The sequence below is a fragment of the Pleurodeles waltl genome, chromosome 3_1, assembly GCF_031143425.1.
Source record: "Pleurodeles waltl isolate 20211129_DDA chromosome 3_1, aPleWal1.hap1.20221129, whole genome shotgun sequence".
NCBI classification, from domain to species: domain Eukaryota; kingdom Metazoa; phylum Chordata; class Amphibia; order Caudata; family Salamandridae; genus Pleurodeles; species Pleurodeles waltl.
Genome location: NC_090440.1, coordinates 1,397,243,186 through 1,397,260,044, shown reverse-complemented (window position 1 = coordinate 1,397,260,044; position 16,859 = coordinate 1,397,243,186). Strand labels below are relative to the sequence as shown.

Here is a 16,859-nt window from a genome sequence, read left to right as displayed (position 1 = left end):
CCTCCCAAGGTGGGGAAGGGGCAGAAGAAACCTGCAAAGTCTGGGAGGAGCAGCACGGCGGAGAAGACCGCCATCTTCCCCGCTGGCCAAGAGGCCACCGCCAGTCCCATCGTCGCTGTCCAGGGGGCCATCGCCAGCCCCATCGTTGCTGTCCAGGAGGACCCCGCCAGCCACAGCCCAGCTGCCCAGGAGGGCTCTGTCAGCCACAGCCCAGCTGCCCAGGAGGGCCCCGCCAGCCGCAGCCCAGCTGCCCAGGAGGGCCCCGCCAGCCACAGCCCAGCTGGGCAATGAAGCACCACCAAGGCAAGCACCGCTGAACAGGGCAAGCACCGCTGAACTGGGCAAAGACCACCAAGGCAAGCTCCGCTGAACTGGGCAAAGACCGCCAAGGCAAGCACCGCTGAACAGGGCAAGCACCGCTGAACAGGGCAAAGACCGCCAAGGCAAGCACCGCTGAACTGGGCATAGACCGCCAAGGCAAGCACCGCTGAACAGGGCAAGCACCGCTGAACAGGGCAAAGACCGCCAAGGCAAGCACTGCTGAACAGGGCATGGACCGCCAACTCAAGCACCACTAGCCCATGAGCGGCAGGGGCAGTGACGCAACTGGGACCATCACGGGGTGAGTGATGCACTCTGGGCACCAGTCCCCCTCCAGAACCAGTGGAGACATGCATCCACTCCGTTTGCCCTGCCCAGGATGAAGCACTCTGGGCACCAGTCCCCCTCCAGAACCAGTGGAGATATGCATCCACTCCGTCTGTCCTGCACAGGATGAAGCACTCTGGGCACCAGTCCCCCTCCAGAACCAGTGGAGACATGCATCCACTCCGTCTGTCCTGCACAGCATGAAGCACTCTGGGCACCAGTCCCCCTCCAGAACCAGTGGAGACATGCATCCACTCCGTTTGCCCTGCACAGGATGGAGTACTCTGGGCACCAGTCCCCCTCCAGAACCAGTGGAGACATGCATCCACTTGAGAGACTGTGGCTTTGCACTCCCCAGGATGGTCCAGTGGGCAAACCACCCGCTGTTGAGACTTGAGAGACTGTGGCTTTGCACTCCCCAGGATGGTACAGTGGGCAAACCACCCGCTGTAGAGACTTGAGAGACTGTGGCTTTGCACTCCCCAGGATGGTCCAGTGGGCAAACCACCCACTGTAGAGACTTGTGAGACTGTGGCTTTGCACTCCCCAGGATGGTCCAGTGGGCAAACCACCCACTTTTGAGACTTGAGAGACTGTGGCTTTGCACTCCCCAGGATGGTACAGTGGGCAAACCACCCACTGTAGAGACTTGAGAGACTGTGGCTTTGCACTCCCCAGGATGGTCCATTGGGCAAACCACCCACTGTAGAGACTTGAGAGACTGGCTTTGCACTCCCCAGGATGGTCCAGTGGGCAAACCACCCACTGTAGACACTTGAGAGACTGTGGCTTTGCACTCCCCAGGATACATCAATGGGCATAGAGCCCCCTCGTGGATCTGGCGTCGTGCACTCATCTGGCTGAGGTGCCCCCCCTTCCCTTCCCCCTGAGGTGCCTGTTGTATTTCTATCTGATGCCCCTGCAGTGTTCTCTCCGTCATGTTCGGGTATCTTGTGTGGGCCTCGCCCATGCATTTTGGGCCCAGTGGTCCACGGACTATGAATGGTGCAATATCTGGACTACTAATCGTGGTGTATATTTTGTTAATAGTGTATATATATATATTTTTTTTTTTTACTTACTGATTTTTTATATATTCCAATAGTTACACTCATTTCCTTTTGTCTTTGCATTCTTCCAGGGGCTTTGGGGGGTATTACTGTAATTTATAGTCATGCATTGGTGTGGGTGTTGTAGTGGGTGAGGGTTGGGGTGTTGCGTGTGAGTGTCCCTGTTTTTTCCCTCCCCCTCCCCTATGTCGTAGGTGCAGTACTCACTGTGTTCTTCGCCGCTGGCGTTGGTGCTCCTGGTAGAGGAGCAGGAAGACTAGCGCAGGGAGAATATGAAGTTCCGGCTCCATGGTGTTGTCGTTCCTCGTGGTGTGTGTAGAGGTGAGCATTTTTCCTTCGAAATGCCTGTTTCCGCCGTGTTTTTATCCACGTTGAATCCGCCCCGGAAAAGGTGGTGGATTGGCCTGTCATAATAGAGTTGGCGGTACATTGTTTCCCGCCTGTCTGTTGGCGGTGACAGCCGTGCTGTTTGTTTGTACCGCCGTGGCGGTCGGAGTGTTAAAGTGGCTGTCTTTGTTGGCGGTTTCCGCCACGGTCGTAATTCCAAAATTTTTACCGCTGGCCTGTTGGCGGTCTTACCGCCGCTTTAACACCGTCCGCCAGGGTTGTAATGACCAGCATAATCTGTTAATATCATTTAATTTTCTAAGCAGTCGCGGACCCCCTGAGGTGGCTTTGTCGACCCCCAGGTTGGGAACCACTGCCCTAGAAAATGCCATAATAAAAAGAGAATTTATAAGAAACATGGCCATGCACCATATAGTCAGCCCCTAGAAGGCATAACGACATAAAAACAGAATGGCAGAAAGTTATGCAGTGTAACTATATATGTAGCCCCTAGAGAGTGTAGTGTCTTACAAATCTTTAGGCATAGCAGGCCTACTGCAATAATATTACAAACAAGGCCATTAAAACACAAACTACTCCCAGCTGTAATTCCAGCCATGAAAGAGCTTTCAAAGGCATTGAATGGTAGGAGAGGTTTCTTTTTTGGGGTCCCCCCAACCTACTTTGAAGACCCCGAGATGACCTAGACAGACAGAACGTGTCTTGCTGAATGGTTTGGTGGTGGTCCCATTGTCGTAGGACCACCACAGGCTGTTTTATGGACATAATGGGGCTTCCTCCTCTTCATTTTGCAGCCCCGGGCAGGCAGTTTTTCTTGGTGTTCGATGTTCGCTGACCCAGGGTATTGGCATGGTTTGGCTGCTAGAGGAGGCAGTGCCACCACACTTGGCACACTGGCAGGGTTTGTCCTTGCCGTCATTGGAGTGCAGCGTGGTCCAGCTGCAGCACCGGGTTCTGGACTTAGTGGCTGGTAAGTGAAGTGGACCTCGGTGGCTTGTTGGTTTCTTGTGATGTTAGAGTGGTACATCTACTCTAGAAGGACTTCTATAGTGATTGTCAAAGCCTGGAAGTCCTCTTTCGGGTTTTTGTAGAGTTGTCCAGCAGCTCCTTAGCGGTGATTGTCGGGTCCTGGGTGCAGCAGGCAGGTTTTGGCGCCTTTTCTTTGGTGCAACAGGTCCACATTTCTTGTGCTTTGAATCTTCTTGGTGCTGGTCTTCTTTTGTATATTGAATCTAATTTCTTGGTCTAGGGATGCCCACTAAATACTGTATTTAGTGGGCGTTTTAGAGGGAACCTGGTAGTGACCAATGGGTCATCTACCTTAGGGAGGCTACACCTTCTAAGTGACCACTTTCTGTGGGAAGGGGTCACCTCTCTACATCTGGTTGGATATTTTCCTTCCATCCAAGATGGAGGAAAATGAAATGGAGGTCACCACCCATGCAATACCTTGGAGGTGGGGCAAGTTAGTTGGGGGCCAGTCCTCCTGTCCTTTGTTTAGTTTTCCTGCTGTTGCTCCGGCTAAAAGTGGGGGTTTGCCTCAGGGACAGCCATCTGCTGCTACCAGCAGGCTGAGTTTCAAAGGCGGTAAGCCCTTTGAAGCTTGCCCCAGGACAGTGCACATTCCTGAGGTATGGGGTGTTAGCACCTCCACCCAGGAAGAGCTTTGTTCTACAACCCAGAGAGAAGTAGCTCTCACCCCAAGATTGTGGATTGGTTGTCTGGTGGTGAGAGGCTGGAAAGGACCAGTCAGCAACCATGCCAGGGTGGTAAGCTTTTGCAGGGGGTACCTCTACGGTGACGTTTAGGTACATTTTATAATAAATCCAACACCGGTACCAGTGTGGATTTATCATTCTGAGTTATTTGATACCAAACAGCCCTGGGTTCAGAGTGGCCATCATGTAGCTGCGAAACTCACACTGAGCAGTGTCCATCACATGCATTCAAAATGGATTCTCTGTTCACTCACTATTTCCCAGGTTTGGCAAGGACACAGTGGGGGCATATTGCTCGTGCAGCTATGCCCTCACATACAGTATAGTGCACTGTGCATTAGAGCTGAAAGTCCTGCCAGAGGTGTGACTTACCTATATTACATGCAGTGTGTAGTGGAGTAGGCACACAGGCAGTGTGCCATGTTGAGTTTGCATTTTAGGATTGCACCAGGACACTTAGGGGGTCATTACAACCCTGGCGGACGGTGTTAAAGCGGCGGTAAGACCACCAACAGGCTGGCGGTCTTTTTTTCAGTATTATGACCATGGCGGTTACCACCATGGCCATCCGCCGCTTTCCCGTTCTGCCCGCCAGGGTGGAGACGACCGCTGGGATGGAGACCTGGGTCTCCAGCCCAGCGGCCGTGACAATACCGCCGCCGGTATTGTGACCCGGCTTACCGCCGTAGATTTCCAGCGGTAGGACCCGCCATGAAATCCATGGCGGTAAGCACTATCAGTGCCAGGGAACTCCTTCCCTGGCACTGATAGGGGTCTCATAGCCCCCCCCCACCCCCACCCCGACTCCCTCCCCTACACCCTCCACCACCCCTGCCACCCCCCCAAAGGTGGCAGGGCCCCCCTCCCCACCCTGACCCCCAACATACCATTACTGACACACACCCGACACGCACGCAGGCACCACCAACACACATACACGCACACACACCGACATACATGCCAACATCCACACACACACTCAGACACGTACACCCACATTCACACATTCACGCACACATCCATACAGACATACACGCACACATTTACAAAACACGCATCACCCCCGCAAGCATACACGCACTCACACACCCCCCCTAAATACACAGACGCACACCTCCATGCACCCACACAACACACAACACCCCCCACCCCTCTCCCCTAACGGACGATCGACTTACCTGTTCCGTCGATCCTCCGGGAGGGGACGGGAGCCATGGGGGCAGCTCCGCCAACACCACACCGCCAACAGAACACTGCCGCTCAGAATCACATGACGTGATTAGCTCGGCAGTGTTCTGTTGGCGTGGCGGTGGAGGTGTAGCAACCTCCACTTCCCCATCGCCCGCAAGTATGGCTGTTGGCGGCTCTCCGTCGGAAAAACGACGGAGGGCAGCCAACGGTCTTAATACGCTGCGCGGCAAACCGCCACTACTGGCGGTCTTCCGCACGGCGGTCCCTCGGCAGTCTTCTTAAAAGACCGCCGAGGTTGTAATGACCACCTTAGCCTGCTAAGGCAGTGCTGGATGCACCTGGATGCATGGCCCAAGCGGGTGGCAAAATTAGTGCTGCTGCCCTCAGGGGACTACCTTTAATACTCCATGCGCTGGATACCTAAGTACCATTTACTTGGGACTTATATTTGCAGCTAAAGGTGTTGTCAATTACCTGTGCAATTTTTAGGGAAAGAACACTGCCACTGGGAACCTGGTTAACAGGATCCCAGTACATTCAAGTCCAAGTTGCATCCAGAAACCAGGCAAAAGGTGTGTGGGGAGGGGGGAAATGTAACAAAGTGCCAGTTTCCCACACAGCTCTATCCCAGCTCACCGGCTAGGAGACTCAGCCAATATCTGGGGGAGGCTTACTAGTCTGTCAGGCGAGGAAGAGAAGGGAAACAGGCTGGCTAGTTGAATGGCTTACTCTGCCTCACATCCAATTGTGCAGGTTATTCCCTCTGGGGAACTGACCTACCTCAACAGTTATAGGGCCCAGTCTGAAATGTCTTATACCTGTACCACCAGTGTCTGCACTTTTCCCTTCTGTCTTGAGGTCAGAGGTGTCCACCACTGCTATCCCTATCTTAGCCAGAACAGCCCATAGCTTACCCAAAGAGGCTACCTATAACTAGAGTAACCCCACCATGACCAACAGGGTCAGGGGCCCTTACTTACTAGTTGGTATGGAGTCAGACCACTATGCCAAGGACAATGCACTCATAAAGGATAACACCCAGCAGCGACCTCTGACAGCTGTCAGTGCTAGAACCACATCTTTAGCTCCATACCCACAGGGGACAGGGCTAACTCTCACAGGCTTCTCTGGGTTCAGGGTGCCTATTTGCTGTAATGGGGTGGGGGATCTCTACATCCTGCAAAAAAAACACCCTCCTTCCACTCTCTTTTCGGTCAGCTGAGGAGCCACCAACTCAGGCTGAGAAGGGGCCTGACTAGTCAGGCTTTTCTGAGAGTCAAGCTGGGCTTAACCAGTTCCAACTGTGAATTCCTTCCCTAATGGAACAGAAGCTCTTCAGCTCTCTGGTGCCTTAGTGAAAGGTTGCTCACTTTTCCATTTCTTTTACTTTCTCTTTTTCTTCAGGGGCCTACTTGCAGTCACTGCAGGGGCAGTACCTTTAGAATCCTTGGGAGAGGACTGGCACTGGACCAATTCCTCTTTTGAGCTCTGACCAACCTCTGGGTGGTCATTTCCAAGGAGACAGCCAAGGGGGAGGTCTGCACTGACTACCACCCTTCTCCAGCAAAGGCTCCCATCTGTCTCTGTAGGCACTACAGCTACTGGCCTATCAGTGACTTCCCTGGGAAAACCCTTACCCTGGCAGTCTCTCCTGCGATATACTGGTTTTAGAGCCCCTGGCTGTCATGCACAGTTGTGTGACTGTCACAGGTGTCTCTCAGGTCAGTGGCTGGGATTTAATTCACCATTAAGTGGTAGAAGTGTCTACTCCCCCCTAGAATCTCCAACTCACCTGTGGCGCTCACTGTCTAGTTAAAGGCTGTGAGAACCTCCTCATCTAAGGAGTCATCCCCAATGGCTACACTGGCTACCCCTGGTGGCTTATTAGGGGGTTTGTTTTTGGGACAAGTGTCATTGGTGTGGTGCCATGACTTTTGACAGTTATGCCACCATGCCTTAGTGGCATCCCAGTTTTTACCATGGTACCCACCTTTGTTTTGTGAGGTGTCTTTGGGCCCACCCTCCTAGACAGATTTTTGACGGCCTAAAGACTCCTTATCTTTATTTCTAGGGTGCTCCATCTTTTTCTCTTGTGGGGCTTTCTTGGCTCTTTCTTTTGGTCACCCCTTCGAATGTTGGTCTTGGACACCCTAGTTCTCACCCAATGGTCAGCCTTCCTCCCAAACACGTCAAGTGAGACTGGCCCCAAATCTACTATGTACTGGTGCAACCTGTCATGGACTAATTTACTCAAAAGGTGTTCTTTCATCATCAAATTGTTGTGTTCTAACCAATCACCTAGCATTTTTACTGAGAAGTCTACAAATTCTACCCAGGACTGACTCTGGGATTTTTGAGTCCCCTTGAATTTTATGCAGTATTCCTCAGTGGTAAATATAAAGCCCTCAATCAGGGTACCCTTCAAGAGGTCATAGGATTTAGCATCTGTTTCACTCAGTGTCAGGAGTCTATCCCTGCACTTTCCTGAGAACAACTCGCATAACAGTGTGCTCCAGTGCTACTTTTGGATATCCCTCCCATTGTAGGCTCTTTCAAAGGCAATGAACCATTTCTCGATATCATCTCCTCGGTAGGGGGGGGGGGACAACGCCTTTTGTGAGTCTTAGGTTGAAAGGTTTCTCTTCCTGCCTATTTATCAGTATGTTGCCACCAGAGATGGATCCTAGGCCCAACTCTTTTCTCTGTTTCTCAAATTCTAAAAGCTGACTTTCTAAGGCCAGTCTTTGGGTCAACCTGGCTATAGCCAAGCCTTCATCTGTGGATGCACTAATGCTGGAGTGAGAGGAGCTACCCTAACCTCCATTGTCCACAGGATCTTCCTCCACCACAGATGCATTATCATCTATTTCATCTGGGGGATTATCTCTTTCAATCTGGTTCACCAGAGACCTAAGTTTCTCTGCACTGAGACTTTTTCCAATACGAATTTGATACAGTCTGTAGAGTTCCTTAATTGGTCATAGCTATATGCCTCATAAGGTTCCAGGTCAAAGTCGTGGTTCTGGGTCTCTGCAAATGTAATTTTTACTTTACTAAAGTTGGGACCTTTTTGAGAATTTGGAATCCCTTTTTTGGATTAGGCCAACTAAAGTAAGAACTTTTAGACTTTTGCGGTTGCTATTAGACCTAACCAGGGCCCTAACAGTTATTTTTAAAATTTGTAAAAAACCTTTTAGCCCAATGAAAAACAAAAATAACTGAACTAAAGGCAATTTGGAGAGTTAACCATGTGCTCACAAAATGGACAAAGTGGTATCAGCAAATACAAAGTCTTAATTCCACAGCTGATGCACCAAATGTAGGAAGCGGGCACTCTATGTAATGTGCAAAGTTAGGCACACTGCGCAGGGGGTCCAGGCAACCACACACAGGTTTACAGGGGTGAAAACTAGATCACGTAATGCTCTAATTTTTAAGATAGCTTGTTCAAGCCAATCTTGGAGAAATGCAAAACATTTGTTGTACTTACAACATCAATCTTGCTACTCGAGACCAATTTATAAAAATACTTACAACATCAATCTTGCTACTCGAGACCAATTTATAAAAATACTTCAGATTTTTATATAATTTTTAAGACTTAGATCATCAAAATTAGTTAAGTACTTTTCGAAATATGAATTTTTGAAGTTTCATAAAAATAGTCTTTTTGTGAGTAATTACGCACTATAGGAATCAATGGTGGATCACCTTTAAAAATACATATAAAATCACACAATGTTTTTACCAAGTTCTTCTTTTGCAGGTTGATCGTGGTCATTGGTAGGCCCCCTTGCCAGCTGGAAAGGTTTGGGCAGCTCCCAGTTTCGACAGGAGCAGTGGGAAAAGGTCCCTGGAGCTGGTGTAGGGCCACTGCTGGGGACCACTTGGAAGAGCACTGCGCAGGTTAAGTTTATAGACCAATCTTGGGGGTCCCCTTGAAGTGTCAAGGTCGCAAGGGGTAGAGCACCCTTAGGGCATGGTCGGTTCTTCAGTGCAGGGCACAGGGTGGCCGGGTGCAGAGCAAATCGGTGAGCCAGGAGCTGTGCGCAAAGATGCCCTCAGGAGCAGGAGGTAAGTTAGTTCAAGGGTCGGTTGCAGGACAACAGGCACACTCTGGGAGGTGGTCCGGGTTGCTTCTGAAGTCCCTTGACTGGAGCTTCCTCATGGCCCTTTTACAGACCCGGGCAGGCTGTTTTTCCTGGTGTCCAATGTTGGCTGACCAATACCCAGGGTATTGGCACGATTTGGCCGCTAGAGGGTGAAGTGCCACCAAACTTATCACACTGGCAGGGTTTGTCCTCTCACTCATCAGGGTACAGTTTGGTCCAGCTGCAGCATCCGGTTCTGGAGTTAGCGGGTGGTCAGTGAAGTGGACCTCACTGGCTTGTTAGTTTTTGTGGTGTTAGAGTGGTACCTCCACTCTGGAGGGAGTTCTCTCGTGATTTGCAAAGCCTGGTGGTCCTCTGGCATTTTTATAGAGTTGTCCAGCAGCTCCTCAGCTGCAATTGTCGGGTCCTCGATGCAGCAGGCAGAGTTTGGTGCCTTTTCTTGGGTGCAGCAGGTCCACAGTTTTTGTGCTTTGGACCTACTTGGTGCTGGTCTTCTTTTGTCCCTCGGATCTAATTTCTTGGTCCAGGGATGCCCACTAAATACTGTATTTAGTGGGCATTTTAGGGGGAACCTGGTAGTGACCAATGGATCATCTATCTACCTTAGGGCGGCTACACCCTCTAAGTGACCAATTCCTGTGGGTAGGAGTCACTTCTCTACACCTGATTGACTGTTTTCCTTCCATCCAAGATGGAGGAAAAAGAAATGGAGAGGTCACCTTGCATGCAATACCTTGGGGTGGTGCATGTTAGCTGGGGTCACTCCTCCAGTTCTTTGTTTAGGTCTCCCACCATTGCTCCCAACAAATGTGGGAATCAGCAATAGGGGTGGCCATCTGCTGCTAGCAGCAAGTCTAGGGGTCGAGTTTCAAAGGTAGTAAGCCCTTTGAAGCTCGCTGACTGGGCAGTGTACATTCCTGAGGGAGGGTGTTAGCACCTCCACCCAGGAAGGGATTTGTTTTGCAAGCATTGCTTGATACCAAACAACCCAGGGTACAGAGTGGCCATCATGGAGCTGCTAAACTCGTACTGACTAGTGACCAGCATATGCATTTAAAATGGCTGCTCTGTTCATGTACTATGTCCCAGGTTTGGCAAGGACACAGTGGGTGGCACATTGCTCATGCAGCTATCCCCTCACATATAGTATAGTGCACCCTGCCTTTGGGTTGGAAGCCCTGCCAGAGAGGTGACTTACATATATTGCATGCAGTGTGTAGTGGACAGGGCACACAGGCAGTGTGCCATGTCGAGTTTACATTTTAGGACTGCACCAGGACACTCAGCCTGCAATGGCAGTGCTGGGTGCATCTGGATGCATGGCTCCCTAGAGGATGGCACAATCAGTCTTGTTCTCTCAGGGGCATACTCTTAGTACCCCATGTCCTGGGTACCAAAGTACAAGTTACTAGGGACTTTTAGAGGCAGCTAAAGGTGTTGTCAATTATATTTGCAATTTTGAGGTAAAGAGCACTGGTACTGGGAACCTGGTTAGCAGGATAGCTGGATCCCAGGTCACTCCAGTCCAAGTTGCATCCAGAAACCAGGCAAAAAGTGGGGGGTACTGCAACAGAGTACCAGTGTTCCACAATTGTACACTTCTGAATTCAAGCCCACTGCACTCAATGCCACTGCCATCAATGCCACTATACTCTGCAACACTCTACATCAATGCACTTCACACCAGTCCACTGTACTCTACGCCATTCCAGTGTGTTCTACTCTATGCAACTCCACACTATGCCACTTCAATACACAACACTCTCAGCCACTCCACTCTACAACACTCTACTCCACTGTTTGTCATTCCACTCTACTAAGCTCCATGCCATTCACCACTACGTTTTAGCCATGCTGAACAGTAACCATGCAGGTGTACGACATGGCTAAAACACATTGGCAAAGCCAATAGCTCTTGCATAGGCGCGATCTATTGGCTTTGCCAATGTTTGTTGATAGAGTGGACACTATTCGCCTCACAGGAACCTTGGGTCTGCGTCATGTTTGTGTATGTTTGTTCGCTATGAATCCGAGGTTCTGTGGCGCTACGAAAGGTAAAGGACGTTCCTTTACATGTTTTAGGTGGCAAAGGAATGGAATCAGCTACCCTTTGTGATGGGTTACATCAGGGAGGAGTACGTATTCAGGAAAGTAGTTTACACCTATTTATTTTCATCCCGTTGATATCCAGTAAATCAGCACCTCAGTGCAGATGCCAGTGCCGGGGCACTCTCTAAGTAGATGTGCGCTTTATAAATCACTCATTCATCCAATCCAACTATCACACCTTTTGGGGAGCAGATACTCTGCTCTTTTTAGCCACAACAATATGCAAATTAACTTTTGCAATCTCTGATTAGTCATGACAATTACGTATTTTTCTGTTGTTTATTAACACATTTATCCACTTTTATAACATTGTCTTCTTCGCTCCCAGATGAAATACACCTCATTCAAATCAGGTATTCAAAAGGCAGATATATTTTTCCTCTTTTACTGAGCCAGCGCCCCATCTCCTAAAAAAGGGCGACCTCAGATGCTGGCCTCCGTGAGAGCTGGGAAACAAGACGAATTCCTAAAGTCTGAGGGGCGGCATCTGGGCATGGGCTTGGCTCTCTGTGAGAGGGGGATGCTCGCATGTTAATACATCCCATGTGTTCCAAGAGAGGGGGCGCTCCACCCTAATTGTCCCTCCCATTCAAAGACTCCGGGAGGACCAGCCCTGCTTCTGCTTACTCGCGACCGACTGCCGGACAAGTCCCTCCGCTCTGCACGCACAGGTCTAACTCCGAGGAACCCCGGCGCACAGGACCAGAGCACACACGGCCCAGGGCAGCCAGGACCACTCACACCCAAGACCGCAGCCACTCACGATCCCCAGGCACCATGGAGCAATCTCAGCGCAGCTACCCTTCCTACCTCGCCCTCTCCATCTTCAACATGCTCTGCTGCTGCTTCCCTCTCGGGGTGGTGGCCCTCGTCTGCTCACTCAGAGTAAGTTTTAATGCTTTATCCGTCTGTCTTTTCCAGCGTCTGCGGAGACAGAAGGGCTGTGGCACCTGGATTGTGCCACACTGTAAAAATAATAATATATAAATAAAAGGCGCAGCGTGGTTTTATTCGGTTCTGATGTGTTTTAGTGCGCACCCCCAAGTTTCAAGGCGTTTTGTTCTATTTTAGCTCTGTAGGTGATCGTGAAAATGGATGCTTGCTCCACTTTTTAACTACGCAAGCAGCCACAGGTGATGCAAAAACACCGCAGCACGTGCAATCAAGACAGCAGCGAAACCTGTGTGCACCTTCACTTTTACACAATCTGCATAAAATATGTGCACAATTATTAGTGGGAGTTGTTGCCTCAGTCTTAAAACGAAACGTTGTATTTTTTGTATCTGATGACGCGCTCTTTCTATGATTTAGTCAACCTGGCTGACTGGTCTACCTTCTTATGGCGCAGTAATCTTTTTTTTAACTCGCAGCGACCCTGGTCCTTCTTAGCTCTCGTCTGATGTGGATCAACTCTACTGACTTGGCACAGGCTATTTAGTCTTGCAGAGTTTCTCTGGTCTAGGGCTGTCTACCGTCTGGCGGAAACGACCTTGTTTGGTGTTGCCACCAGCGAGGTGAGCTCTAGCGCTGTCCACTGTCTGGCGGAAACGACCTTGTTTGGTGTTGCCACAGCGAGGTGAGCTCCCCCTTTCTGGTAAAACATGGCTTTTAAAAATGCGCCAAGTTTTAATGTATAGCTCCGCCAAAGTCGGCTCGGTACTCAGCATTTCTAGAAAAATGCAAAAAAAAAAAATAAGCATTTGCAATGTAACAGGTCTCACATTTGCTTGAGTTAGCGCTATTAGCGTTCTAAATGCGTAACTGGACTTTTCATGCCACATACATTGATAAACCCTGCTGTATAATTTGGTCCTCTCTGCCACATAATTCCAGTGGCCCTGCATATAACTGAAGCACTTCCATTTACCTTCTTCCTCTATCTGCAGCAAAAAATGAAAATATTGCCATTAATTATTATATTTTTTTATATTATTATTTTGAGGTCTCCCCCAACCTAGTGTGGGGACCCAGAGGTGACCTAGACAGAAAGAACGGGGTTGTGTGATGAGTTATAGGCAAAAATGTTTTGTAAAGGGAATGTCCCACAAAGCATTATTGTGCGAGTTTCTGAGTGCAGGGAATATTGTAGTATCTTGGCTGTAATGTTCACAACAGCCCCTAGAGGAAACCATAATAAAAATAGCATTTGTAAGAAACATGGTGATGTAACTATATAGTCAGCTCCTAGAAGGAATAACAACATGAAAATATAGAACGGCAGACTATTATGCAGTGTAACCATATATATATAGCCCCTCTTCACCTGATACCCTCTGACCTTTTCTTCCACCCCCCAGCGCCTCCAGACCCTAACAGGTGAATAGCTTTGCTCTACAAATAGATTGATTGATTGATAGAGTGTAGTGCCTTACACATTTTCAGGCCTAGCAGGCCTACTGCAATCTTATTACAAATAAGGCCCTTAAAACTCGAATACTCCCAGCTGTAAAACAAAAGTTCGAGCCACAAGAGAGTTTGAAAAGACATTGAATGGTGGGAAAAGTTACTATTTTGCCTCCCCCGAACCTAGTATAGGGACCCAGATATGACATAGACAGAAAGAGCGTGTTGTGCTGAATGTTTTGACGGTGGTCCCATTGTCCTAGGACCACCACGCGATGAGCTATGAGCGAAAATGTTTTGTAAAAGGAATTCCCTGTTTCTGAGGGCAGCGAATACTGTAGGTTCTTGACTATATTGCTCAGAACAGGCCCAAGAGCAGTTTTGCCCAACCTTTTGACTTCTGGGGACCCCCACTTTATCATTACTGGACCCCTGGGACCCCCACTGAGTCATTATTGGAATCTGGGGACCTCCCACTGAGTCATTACTGAAAGCTGGGGACATAATCTGTTAATATCATTTAATTTTCTAAGCAGTCCGGACCCCCTGAGGTGGCTTTGTGGACCCCCAGGGGTCCCTGGACCACAGGTTGGGAACCACTGCCCTAGAAAATGCCATAATAAAAATAGCATTTAGAAGATACACGGTCATGCACCATATAGTCAGCCCCTAGAGGGCATAATGACATGAAAACAGAATGGCAGAAAGTTATGCAGTGTAACTATATATGTAGCCCCTAGAGGGTGTAGTGTCTTACACATCTTCAGGCCTAGCAGGCCTACTGCAATAATATTACAAATAAGTCCATTAAAACACAAACTTCTCCCAGCTGTAAAACAAAAGTTACAGCCATGAAAGAGCTTTCAAAGACATTGAATGGTGGGAGAGGTTACTATTTTGGGGTCCCCCCAACTTAGTTGGGGGACTCCAAGGTGACCTAGACAGTAAGAATGTGTCATGATGAATGGTTTGGTGGTGGTCCCATTGTCGTAGGACCACCGAAGGCTGATTTATGGACAAAAATGTTTTGAAAAAGAAATGCCCCACAAAGCATTATGAGGCAAGCTTCCCGAGTGCAGTGAATATTGTGGTTTCAGCTCTCCTCGTTGAGGATGTCAGTGTGTTTTGCGGCTTTAAATGCTCTAGTTTGTATAATTTTTAACTGCTAAACTTGTAGGTAAGTGGTAGACATGTAAATCGCTCCTCTGAGTTCACGCTATATGAACCTTTTTTAAAAAAAATATTAACTAAATAAACAACAACCCACCCCCCCCACCTTGCAGCTTTTGTGCGCAGACACCACAAAGAAACACTGGCATGCCCACAACAAGGAAGAGGAAGAAACAGCATACAACTATGCAGCATGAGGCTGTGAGGCAAAATAAAAAAGTAGGGTGCCACACTAAGGTATATGGCCGATCATGTAATAATCCATGTAACAGGTTCAGTCTCTAAGGCGGTAAAAAAGCAGCTTCAAGGCGGGACAAATGTAAAGCATTTACCTACAAATGAAGGTAATTTTGAAAAGCAGGCCAAGGAATGAATGAAAGTGATGGGTGTGAGATGAACGTGGTGCAAGCACAGATATGTAGATTACAACCTGTCGATTGACAGCGCATGCGTACAGCCTAGACTCGACCTAAAAAAAACGAAATAAACAAGCATTTCTAATGCAATGGGTCTCACATTTGCTCAAGTTAGAGCAATTAGTGTTTTAAACTCCCAACCAGACTTTTCTTAACACATAAATTGAAAATTAAAAGTAAAACAGTTTCAAATAAGCGAGCCGATTCATAGCGCCACGGCCGCAATGAGCATCAGCGATAAGGAGAGACACAAAAGGAAAAAGAAATTCACTCGCAGTCAAACTTATCGGCAAAAGTGCAGTTAGCCATACACACACACATCCATGCCAAAACACACACACAAATTAAACTTCCTGAGTCAACCTGAGGGGTGTACTTCTCGAAATTGTGGGTGATGATTTGCTAAGTATGCTGATACTATTTGACCTATCAAATGCATTTGACAAAGTAGACCACTTCCCTCTGCACCGCAGGCTCTTAATAGTGGTCAGCGGTACCATAGGCTCCTTAACTATCCCTCCCCTAGCTTTCAACATTTATATAGCGCCTTTATTATACCTGCTCCACTCCCTCCACCTCCATTTACAGACATCTGCAGGTAACACAGAGATCAACATTAAAGTACGTTCTGCCATAACCAATTTGAAATTAAAAAAAAAAGTGATTGCCTCACCACCGTCAAGCCCTAAAACGTGCCTAGAACTAAGGCCATATTTATATTTTTTTAGCACTGCATTTGCGTCATTTTTTGACGCAAAAGCGGCACAAACTTACAAAATACAACTGTATTTTGTAAGTTTGCGCCGCTTTTGCACCAAAAAGCGGCCCAAATGCGGTGCTAAAAAAGTATAAATATGGGCCTAAATGTCTTCAAAGACAAAATTTGGATGCTAGGTCTGCACACCTCCTCAAAACCATTGAATATTATGCCAGCCTTCCACATTTTTTTGGAATAGTTCTTATCAATATGAAAGAGCCTAATTTAGAAGTGATTTGGGATACTGATCTCAGCATGAATTTGGAAGTGGGAAGTATCCTAGAACATAATTCTGCCAAATCCAGAGTCTCTCCTACTCATAGCCAATAAACATCACCCCATGATTGCTTGTGTCCTGGTCGACCCAAAACTTGACTACTGTAACACGGCCTGCATCATACCAAATGGGTGGGTTTCAGAGGCTTCAAAGTGCGTCTTAGAGCTTGATCTTTCTACTGAAAAGAAGTAACCCTGTACCAGCACATTTCAAAAGTAGGTCCAGGAGAATTTGCCGTTGCGTTATTCTTGTTACACAAAATTCCCAAAATTAAACTTTTGCGTCACATTGCGCAATTATGTACGGTTTGCGTGAAAAATGGAGAGCGAGTGCATGGGATTAACATAAATGACTAGAAATCTATTGACTGCTGTTTGCGGCGCTCGTGTTTTTTGCACTGTAGTTTAATCTGAAATGTGTCTTCACATCCAAAATAGACAAATGGCCATTTTTTATTTTGCATAACTGTTATTTTTTTCCAAATTACACAAACTTCACACACCTTTACTCAAAAGCATATCACCATGCCCAGTTAAGAACATAATCATATTCCTAATCTAATGTATATTTTTAAAGCACCCATTCACCACAAGGGCATCTTGGCATTGAATTAGAGATCTTTGGCGCTCATTTTACCAACCTTAGGCTCCTGAAAGGCCAAACAGGCCCTCCTGGATTTGAGCCCGTGAACATGAGGTAA

The 16,859-nt window shown here is 48.1% G+C and overlaps 1 protein-coding gene across 1 annotated transcript in view; it reads left to right on the top strand.

Moving 5' to 3' along the window:
* The first annotated feature begins 11,803 nt into the window (after positions 1-11,803).
* Positions 11,804-16,859, top strand: part of LOC138285234 (trafficking regulator of GLUT4 1-like) — a 106,590-nt gene continuing 101,534 nt past the window's right edge. Inside the window, exon 1 of the mRNA XM_069224925.1 lies at positions 11,804-12,081. Within this exon, the coding sequence (XP_069081026.1) occupies positions 11,974-12,081 (108 nt within the window). The 5' untranslated portion in view covers positions 11,804-11,973. The remainder of the gene's footprint in view (positions 12,082-16,859) is intronic.